Source organism: Sinocyclocheilus anshuiensis, unplaced genomic scaffold, assembly GCF_001515605.1.
Source record: "Sinocyclocheilus anshuiensis isolate Anshui unplaced genomic scaffold, SAMN03320099.WGS_v1.1 scaffold451, whole genome shotgun sequence".
NCBI classification, from domain to species: domain Eukaryota; kingdom Metazoa; phylum Chordata; class Actinopteri; order Cypriniformes; family Cyprinidae; genus Sinocyclocheilus; species Sinocyclocheilus anshuiensis.
The window spans coordinates 356,309-367,606 of NW_015549630.1; the positions used below are offsets into that span (position 1 = coordinate 356,309).

The following is an 11,298-nucleotide window of genomic DNA, read 5'->3' on the forward strand; positions in this document are numbered from 1 at the left end:
GCTGGCTGGATCTGGAGAATGAGATCTGTGCAGCGTCTGTCAAAAGCTAGCATTTCTAATCTGTCCAGCACCCCCTCATCTCTATCAACACATTCAATGCTCCCTGCATGTGCTGACCTGAGGGTCTCCATGTATCCCACGAGAGCAAAAAATTACTTTCAGAGCACTGAAACAAAACCGGTCCAAACACTGATCCTTTCCCCGTGTGTTTAAGATCGCGGATAAATAATGATCTGGAGTGGAGCTGTTGGTCTCTGTTTTATGCTGGAACAGAAAATGTTACAGAAAATATACTTGAATTCAACTGACATCAGAAATGAATGCTGAGATGAAGAGGCCTTTATCAGACATGTGAACATAAAGTTAATTTTGAATATATTTTTAGTATATGGCCAGCATAATATAGATAGTCAGAAGTGTAAGGGTGGCAAAGCAGCTTTGGTTTAAACTCTTCAGATTTGTAGCCGTGTCCTGGCCATCATTTACTGGTCCATCTGCTCGGCTATTAGAGCCTGCAGATTTGAACCCTCTGAATGGTCAAATGTAGTTAGCGGGCTGAAACATGAAGGTGTGAGTGGATTCTGCACAGGATTTATTGCTGTGGTCTCCCTCATCAAAGGTCAGCATGGAAGATGGGTTACAGCCTAGAAAAGAACAGACCTGCGGCATTAGATCTGTGAAGTTCTCAGTCTTATGTAGTTTCCAGGTGTCTAATTGACTATTTCAAATAGTGCAGCTCTGCCAGATTCAAGACTTTGGGTAACAGAGGATATACATGATTTCATATCAAAAAGTAATATAATTGAAGTATTACTATAGTATTACTAAGTATTACTGAAGTAATATATACAATTATTAGAAAATATTACATAATATAATAATGTTATTTCAACCGCATTTCAATTTAAGAACATTCAAAATTAATAATGCTTATGATTTAGATGGGGATGAATTTAAAAACAATTATCCACATCTAAAACATTTTAAGCATAATAATAATAATAATAATGTATTTTGACCTTTAAAATAAACAATATAAATTATGCTAAATATTTCCTATTTAGCTTTTTATATTAGCATTTTTATATTAAATAAAATACACACACAAACAGAAGTATTTGCCATTTGTCATGATACAACATTATCAGAAGATAATAATACCATTATTTCAATAGTACATTCAAATTTGATAGTTCTTATGATTTACATGTGGATGAAAATTATCGAAAATATTTGTAACATCATCATTATTATTATTAATAAAATACAAACATTTTGACTTTTAAAATAAACAAATGTTCTAAATTGCTAAATTTTATATATTTCATTGTGTGTGTGTGTGTGTATATATATATATATATATATATATATATATATATATAACAATGTAAAAATACAAACTCATTACATTAAAAAGGTCTTTGCCATTAAATTTATGATTTAAGCTACAAGGTCTGACCACAGACCTATATATCAATGAACAGGAAGTATGTCAATCCTAATGAAGTTATTAGAGCAGCCCATCTGGACACAGGGGACTTGTGTCATTGCACTTTAATTTACAGACTTTTAGTGGAGTCTAGCTGATTCATTTCTATTGTAGTTCATTCCAATTTTCTGAACTAAATGAACTACATCTAACAAATATCATTGGCATATATATGAAACAAAACCTAAAACCAACTGACCGATCATCAAATCACCCCGAACACAATTAAGCACAGTTTAAAAAACATCTAAATCAATCCTGTTCTCCCCATGGGTTTACTCAGGAAAAGAGGAGGGAAAACAGCTCTCTGGGGGAGTGTTGGGAGTAACAAGAAAACAAGCTCCCTCTACGAAATCCCTCTCTGTAGTTGTCAGTGTTTTCCCCCTGGTCCACTTTTTGAATCATAAACATCTTAACAGGGCCTGCCTCCCGCGGGAGCCCCTGAGAGTTGCCTACAAGCAGGCTCAGGAGCTGCGCTCTTATTGCATCCAGGTGGCCGTGGTAAAAAGTGCTGGCCTACCATAAATGTCCTATAAAATGCAAGTGGCACCTCCAGAGGTGGATAGGGTCACTGCACCTGTCTGTGGACTGAGACTCGATGTTTCCCCTTCCGACTCCACTCTCACGCTCCCTCACTCCTGTACTGACACTTTGTTTCTCTCTTTTATCGCCTCACATTGGCTATCATTTTTTATGATTACTATAATAAGTAAGGAATGAGAAGTTCTGTTGCTGGTCTCCAAAATAACACTATTTATAGTGAATATCAAATGATAAGTATACAGATTTGTGGCGTTTTTATAGCATATTGTTAAATCCATAGCATGTGTCCAGTGGTGAGTGGTCCATTGGGACCAGCATCCTTCTGGTCAGATTTAATTGGCCTTCGTGCCTGGGCATGGGGCCACGACGCTTTGATCTCACTTAAAAGAAGCTAATTGATCTCTGTGTTCAGGCCACTTTGTGGTGTCCTAAAGGGGAGAAAAGAATGAACAAAAGCAGCACAAAACTTTCTTTTTTTTTTTAAAGAAATTCCCTAGGGAAAATGGACATTCAAAATTGAAGTACTAAGACTAAAATCATTATCAATAAAATGTATAAAAAAAAATACATGTTATAATAATATATTATGATAGATTATAAAGTGATTATTTTTATTATTATTATTATTAGTAGTAGTATTAATGTTTAGCAGTAAAACATTAAATCAACACATGCTGATTATAAACGTGTTGATTATAATATTAACATTTTATCACTAACAATCATCAATAAATGTATTAATAATAATAATAATAATAAACATGATTAAATAATAATAATATTATTATCATTATTATTATAGTATTAAAAACACTAAATCAACAAATGTGCTTATTATAAACATGCTGATAATAATATTAGTAATATCAAAATGTAATCACTATCAATCAAATGATCAATACATGTATGAATAATAATAATAATAATAATTTTTATTATTATTAAAGGTTTAGTATTAAAACCACTAAATCAATAAATGTGCTTATTATAAACATTGATAATATTAGTAATATCAACATTTTATCACTAACAATTAAACGATCAATACATGTATGTATGAATATTATTATTATTATTATTATTATTATTGAAGGTTTAGTATTAAAAATACTAAATCAACAAATGTGCTTATAAACATTGATTATAATATTACATTTACATTTACATTTAGTCATTTTGCAGACACTTTTATCCAAAGCGACTTACAATTTGAGGATACATAAAGCGATTCTTCTTAAAGAGGCAAACAGATACAGGAAGTGCTTGTAATACCAAGTTTCTAGACATTGTTCAAATAAGTACAAGCTAGAAAGAGAAGGAATAAATAAAGAGAGAGAATTTTTTTTTTTTTTTTTTTAATAATGATGATGATGAAGTCAAGTAGCTTCGAAAGAGATGAGTTTTCAGCTGTCGCTTGAAAATTGTCAGGGATTCAGCATTCCAGATAAGGGTGGGAAGATCGTTCCACCAGCCAGGAATGATGAACGAGAATGTTCTGGAAAGTGATTTTGAGCCTCTCTGTGATGGTACCACAAGGCGTCGCTCACTAGCGGATCTCAGACTTCTGGAGGGGATGTAGATTCGTATTAGTGAGTATTAGTCAAGTATTATCAAAATCTCATCACTAACAATCAAATGGTAAATACATGTATGAATAATAATAATAATAATAATAATAATAATAAGAAGAATAAGTTTACCATTAAAAAACACCATAATCAATAAACTTCAGAGGCTGCATTCAACATTGTTGGCTAAAATGCCATTCAGAACACAGCTTTTTTTTTTTTTGAAGAAAGAAAGAAAGAAAGAAAGAAAGAAAAAGACAGAAAGAAAAAGAAAGAAAGAAATGAAATGAAATGAAATGAAATAAAAATTCAGACAAGACCAAGAGAAAATGATTGGAATGATGAAAAAGAATGGGAAAAACACGAAAGGTAAACTTCCAGACTTAGACAAAGGTAGGATATGGGCTGCTGGTGGGGGTAAGTGTGTGGGACAGGACTGGGGAATAGAGCAAAAAAAAAAAAAAGAGAGAGATCACCTCACGCCCGGGTCCATTGCTCCTCAATTACACTAATGTGCCTCATATGGCTGAGGTACTCTGACAGAGAGAGGGAAAGAGTTCTTGCACTTGCCTTGCTCTTTGATATCACTCAGATCCAGACATCTCCCCCTCGAGTCGAGTCCAGTTTGAGCTTGTTAAGGGAGAAGTGCAGTGAAGACCACACGGTTCAATCTCCCCCTACGCTTCTCCTAAAACAGCATGCTCTCTTAACCTCGACATGATGTCATCAACACAGAAAAGCATATATAATGTGCACATGCTTTATGGCTTGTCATAATAAATCTTGTTAGAGGTGATTGGCAAAATAAGAGTGCATGGATGTTTGTGTTGAGCAACAAAGTGCTCAGTCAGTCAGAGTCCTTATATACCTAACTTGTTTGATTTTTTTCAGTTTTTTAAATATGTTTTTTATTCTTAAATACATGTATAAATGTAATATGTTTTTTTAAGCAAAATTAAAACTTCAATTTATGAAGGGCACATTAAATTTAGCAAAATTGATAGTAAAGTTACTTATTATTATTACATTATTACAAATGATTTCTGTTTCAAAAATGTATTGAGGTTTTCACAAAAATATTAAGGAGCACAACTGTTTTTAAGATTGATGATAATAGGAAATGTTTCTTGAGCAGCAAGTCAGCATATTAGAATGATTTCTGAAAGATCATGTGACACTTAAGACTGTAAAGTATGTTTAGTTTTATCATCACAGCAGTAAAATTTAATTTTAAAATATTACAATAGAAAATAGTTAATTTAAATCGTAGTAATATTTCATAATATTACTGTTTTCAGTCTTTGTATCTTAATGCAGCCTGGGTGAGCATAAGATACTAAAAATTAAAACATTTTACAGACCCCCAAATTTCGTCTTTTAATATTGAATTCATATATTGTAATTAATGGGTTTATTATTCAGTAATTCTGTGAGTTACATTTCAGTCATCTTTGCTATTCTTTAAATCTACGCTAATTTAGATAAATCATTCAGTTTGAATTCACAGTGTTGCAATTATGACATATCTTCAATTAAAATATTGCCAAATTATGTATACAAAGCATTCATATGCAATGGTGCCATATAACAAATTTACCTTTCAGATTAATCTTTTTTTTTACTGGGATTCTGCTTTGTCTGTCAATGCTTATTCAATTATTCATCAAAACTGTCAAAACACAATCTAAAATAGATATTTGATTTATATTTAAAATACAATTTAAACATAAAAATCTGAATAACTTTACATTTTGTGCTATGACAACTAAATTACTAAATGTTTCATTCATTGGCTGACGCATTATCATCCTGCACATGCTAAACTTCTAAATCTAAACATATTACAATTGAAAAGTAACTGCACATTGTTATTCAGGTTAGCAGGGTTAGAAAGAGCTCTTTAAATGTATAAACTGCACACTTCTATTCATTTATAGTGTTATTTGGACAGTTTGACTCGTGTAAACCGACTTACAGCGCATTGTTTTCATTAAACATTAATTTGCATGCTTCCTAGTTATCGAACAAACTAGTGATACCCTATGAGTAGTACTATGAGTAGTGATACCCTATGAGCAGTCATCTCAGTGTAGGGCTATGAATGTCTAATGCACATTGCAGTGTGCTAGTGCAGTGCATGAGGAGTTCAGCCTGGGTTTTATCAAAGGTATAGACTCTGTAAATTTCATTATGTAGGTTCCTCCTCAGAGACTCTGTCCATCCGAATGCATGAAAGACCCATCACGGGATTCCAGCTTATTCTCATGGACAAGTTTCCATGTATTCGTGTATGTCTTACTTTGTGTGTGAGTGTCTGTGAAAAGAAAAGAGAGACTAACAAGGCTGAGTCCACGTGCCCAGCGATGGATGGCTCCCTCTGCTCTTCTCTACATTGGAAGCAGATGACTATATCAGCGGACTGTCCGTTCATGCACACCGAGTCATGGTCTGACAAACCTCTCATCTCTTTCTCCCTCCATCTCCTATAAAATAGAGAATAATACAAGAAACAGAAACCAATTTCTCATCCTGAATGTGCATTGCTCATTGATCAACTAGAAACACATGAAAAGGAGTTTGTTTTCTAATTATAAGTATTTGATAGATAGACTAGCTGAGAATAGTTTCCCTTCATATTTCATGCCAAACCATTCCCTTCAAACACACATGGATTAAACACACTAAAGGCTCTGACCAATGAGAGAGCCAGTCATTTTCATTTTACAGTGCGGTCTCAGGATATTATTATTTTCCCTATCATAAAGCCATAGCACGGCTGAAAGTAAAACCATGTGAGGTGGTTGTTTGAAGAGGCAGTGATGCTGTGAGTGGGAGTTGTGGTTCTGAGAGAGACCTAATATTTAGCTCCATTTGGAGGTGAGGGTCCATGGTGAGGTGATCAGAGGTTCAGGAAGGGCCCCTGATCACTTACAAGAGGGCAAATCATGGAAATTTGGATTTTCCTGCAATAAGAGCATAACATTTTACAGTATACTCTCAGAAAAATGGTACAAAACTGTCACTGGGGCAGAACACAATAGGTATTAATGTACTTTTAATATGTACGTAATTATATGTATGTAATATGTATTTTACTTCTATGTATCATTTAGGGGTAAATAAGGTACAAAGATGTACCTTTTAGCATTTTAGCATAGGTACCAGCGACAGCTTTTTTTTGTAGAATAAGAGTGTAGAATAAGAAAAGAAAAAGAAAAAAAACCTTGTTATTCTATCATTGAGATATTTATGATACATTAAGTTAAGACCACTCATTACTTACTTATCATCACTATTACTCTACAACAGTATGAAAAACACTGACACATAGCCAGTCAAACATAACAGAGAAAATTTGAGGTTCTTAAAGGTACAGTAGCAGATATAGCCTACTTAATTATGCAAGGCAGACAGAAGGTTGAAAATTGTTATGATACATTAAATTACACTGTTTTTGGTAAAACAACAATAATAATAATAATTTACAAAAAAAAAAAAAAGCAGTATGGGGCCCACTAGGGACCTCAGCAAACTCCCAAGGGACTTTCAGATAACTAATAACTATCTATCTATCTATCTATACAAAGTTCTGGCATGAAACTCTAGATGGCGCTGTCCAATAGCTCTAACTCAGTATGACATAATAACATCATCATCACGTCACAGCTGATTGGTTCTCTCCTGTATCGGTAGTTAATGAGCTCGCTGCTCAACATTCAAATATTTAGTTAATGTTTGTGGTAGCAGTTTTCAGAGCACTCCAGAAACCCTCTACCTTACCCAGCTCCACCTGTATAGATCTGCTACAGGGTGATTCATGTATGCTATATGGGGGTTATTCATATGTGTTATATGTGCAGCAGCAGTATTTCTTACATGCTCACAGCAGCATGATGTGGATGTATTGGCAGTAGCAAGTCTCAGTACTTGCAGCAGCGTAGCAGATCTATTCTTCCAAGATCAAATACATTAAAGTGCCACTATTATGGGTTATGAAAGGTTCATATTTTGGTTTTGGGAGTCCCCAACAACAGGTTGACATGCATGCAAGTTCAAAAAACACTTTCATTGTCTTATAATATGCATTTATTTTTTTACCTTACATGCTCAACGACTCCCAAACGATTCGCTCAACGATTAATTTTTCCAAACCCCTCCTTTGTGTGACGCTAATCTGTGGTGATTGATCCGATTGGTCGATTTCCAGGGGATTAGCCTTACCAGGGAAGCTATTTTTACAGCTCCAAAAGCGGCACCTAGTGGCAAAGAATGAATTTGCGTTTTCATTCAGACCAAGTTTTCCAGGGTATGCACACACAACAAGTGGGCGGGCAATATGATAATGTTTCATGTTGACCTCAACATGAAACGGCTTGGGATTCGTTTGAAGTGAGTTGATGGGAAGGACAGCCGTGAGATCATCCTGTCCCAGCGTTCATGATGTCTAAACGGGCCAGTGAGATAGAACCTGTGCTCTGGTGCAGCACCTGTGTGTCTCCTTTCTGAAATCATCAACACACTAGTGGCTCTGATACCCACACACTCTAGAAAGCCCTATTAGCTTGTCTGGGGAGAAGAGCAAAAATGACATGAACAAAAAAAGAAAAAAATGCATCTGTGGTCACAAATAAGAGAAAATCATCTGTGAGAGCAAAAAGTCATTAACTAAAGTTTTTATTTATGTATATATTTATTAAATTTTCTGTAAAATTTCACACAAATGCAAGGCACTATGGGATCAATGGAGGTTGATGGGCTGTAATGTTGTGCCAAGGGAAGTTTTTTTAAAGCATAAATTGTGCCAATAGTTACTAGAAATCAGACTGAAAACAGGATGAAGGATCATAAGACTGGGGCTAGTTTTCACACTTTTTACGGAACATTTCTGAGGGTGGGGATGTAAATGTATGATGTAAAACATAATAAAAGCATCGCCCACATATAGTTACAGAATTAAAGCCCTTGTGGCAACAAACCTAACCCTAACCCATGGTTCACTTGAAATGTTGTTGCTGCAAAGTACATTTACATTTACATGCAGACATTTAGCAGACACTTTTATTCAAAGCGACTTACAAATAAGGACAATAGAAGCAATCAAACCAGCAAAAGAGCAATATTATCTAAGTGCTGTGACAAGAAATGCAGTACACATAGAATGTGTTTTTAAAATAAATAATAAATAAAAAGAAAACAAGCAGAGAGAAGAGAAAATGCTAGTGTTAGAGGGACATTTGTTTTATAATAAATAAAAAGAAAACAAGTAGATAGAATAGAAACAGTACAGAGAGTGCTAGTGTTAGAGGGTCATATTTTTTAATTATGAACAAAAAAACAAAAACAAAGATAGAATAGAAATAGAATAGAGAATGCTAGAGTTATAGGGTCAAGTTTTTTGAAAGTACAATGTCAAATGCAAAAAAAATAATTCTAGAGCTTTTAAAAAAAACTTTTATTTTTTGTTCTCAAACTAAATAAAGTGATATTCAATAACAGTTCCCTTTAATGTACAATTTGAGTGTAGTTACTGTACTTTAAAAATCAAACTTAAAAAAAAAAAAAATAATAAAATAAAATAAAAAAATATAGGCTATTTTATGGCAGACCACAACAATAAAAATCTTTACTAAAAAACAAAACAAAAAAACAACAACTTGAACATCTCCCTGAGAACATTTATAATGTAAAAATTAAATTAAAAATGAACCTGATTATGCAAGAGAGGACTTTTTATCCATTTGAGTTGATCATGTAAAGTCTTTATATGGCACAAGGATGGAGGGAAGTTTTCTGAAAAGAAAACGGTTCCCAATAAGACCAGGAAGAAGAAAGATATAGTATGTATATACCCTGATCTTTGGATTCTCAGTTAGATTAGTTAGTTAGTCTCACTACACTGTTTGATTCCTTATACCAGTGTTAATGGTGAATCTCCACTCTCTAAAGTCACTGAGTCCATGTGAAGGCTGCAGCGCTGTGTTCAGTGTTGAAACAATAGTTGTACTGCAAAACAAACAGAAAACAAAAAGAATGATGACTTTGGCAATTCAACTGTAAACAATGGTGACAATGATATTAACAATGATAATGATCTTTTTTTTTTGCCTTGCATTGTATTGTTACTCATTTTCTAGACTGGAAGCAGCATAAAAGTCACCACTGCATCATTTCATCCAAAAGCAACTGTTACACCTTAGTCTCCTGCCCTCTCCAAATCCGTTTATTTCTGTATTTGCCTAGTAAATGCTGCTGAATGGCGCCCCCGTGTGTACGTGTCCAGATACACAGCCACTAAATCATTAATTCAAACATATGAATGAACTGCTTTCCACAATACACAAAATCTCATGACTTATCACTTATTTAAGCTTACAACTCACCTAATAAAATTATAACATCTAGAGGCCCTGAAATTAGGTCTAAATACAGTGCAGGAAGAAGTCACTGATAAGTGTTAACATGAGCCAAAACACAAACATAGACAAATCACAAAGAATTATGCTGATTATGCACAGAGAGATAATATGCTCACTCAGTTTACTGAATCACTGACCCCTGCTTCTATCTTCAGCTACATTCTGAATAATACTAAATAATAATTATATATATAAAAAAAAAAAATGTATAAAAAAATAAAATAAAATAATAATAAAAATAATAATAATAGGAGAACTGGGAATTATATTCAATAAAAGTATATTACAAAACTGCATTTTCTCTAAAAATATATATAAATAAAATAAAAGGGTGAATGGATTTAATGTTTAAATAAATATGATATATAATATGATAAAAATAAAAGCACAAAAATCCTGCTTTTAACATCTTGCTTTTAAGCTTTATAAAATGCCCTTGTAAGATGTTATGCAGATTCACAGCACTAGGTGATGCTGGAGGATCACACAACATCCTTGTTCTTCCTTTCAGAAATCTCTCTCTCTCCCCCCTTCATCTACCTGCAGCAAAACTGCAAGTTCCACCAACGTCACATGTCACAGGCCGCTTAGTTATAATAAAAAGTCACACACAGCACCTGACTAAGTAATAAATAAACAAGTGTGTGTGTGTGTGTGTGTGCGCGCACATGTACAAATGATGGATGGGAAGGAATGGGCTGTTATCACAGAGTGCATGTATAAATCTCTACGAGTTTTGCAAATCATTTGGGAAATGAAAAGAATGCGTAATTGCTGTAACCAACATCTTCAACAACAAAAAAAATGGCTCAAGTGATGCTTGTTAGGGAGCAGTCTTATCGATGGACCCGATTGAGATTACGGCGCTTTTCCGCAATCACATGTGCATATGTTTAATGTCACAAAATGCCTCTTTTTAATGAATGTGTTTTTAATAGAATTAGCAATCAGTCAATTACGATGTGCGTCAAGGCCCTGAGCAGAGAAGTTATCTTATCATCCAGAGACTAATGAAGGAATACGTGCCGATTCCTACTGGAAATATGTATTCAGCTCCCGGTCTGTAAATGCAACTGAATTATATGATACGCTCACTTAAAACCGAGACTTCAGTAACACTTTACATTACAGCATCCGTGTTATGCTCATTACATATTGATAAAATTAATTACTATGATAGTAACAATTACAGTATGTGATTACAAACAGCTCTACAAAATAATGACATTTACATAAATATATTATTTAATGTAACACTAGGTAAGCACTGACACAGAAACTC

At 33.9% G+C, this 11,298-nt stretch overlaps 1 protein-coding gene across 2 annotated transcripts in view; it reads right to left on the reverse strand.

Annotated features, from left to right (window-relative positions):
• Nucleotides 1-9,318: 9,318 nt before the first annotated feature.
• Nucleotides 9,319-11,298, reverse strand: part of mvb12bb (multivesicular body subunit 12Bb) — a 57,300-nt gene continuing 55,320 nt past the window's right edge. For both annotated transcript variants that reach the window (XM_016448592.1, XM_016448593.1), the window contains exon 10: nt 9,319-9,603. In XM_016448592.1, the coding sequence (XP_016304078.1) occupies nt 9,547-9,603 (57 nt within the window). In that variant the 3' untranslated portion in view covers nt 9,319-9,546. The remainder of the gene's footprint in view (nt 9,604-11,298) is intronic.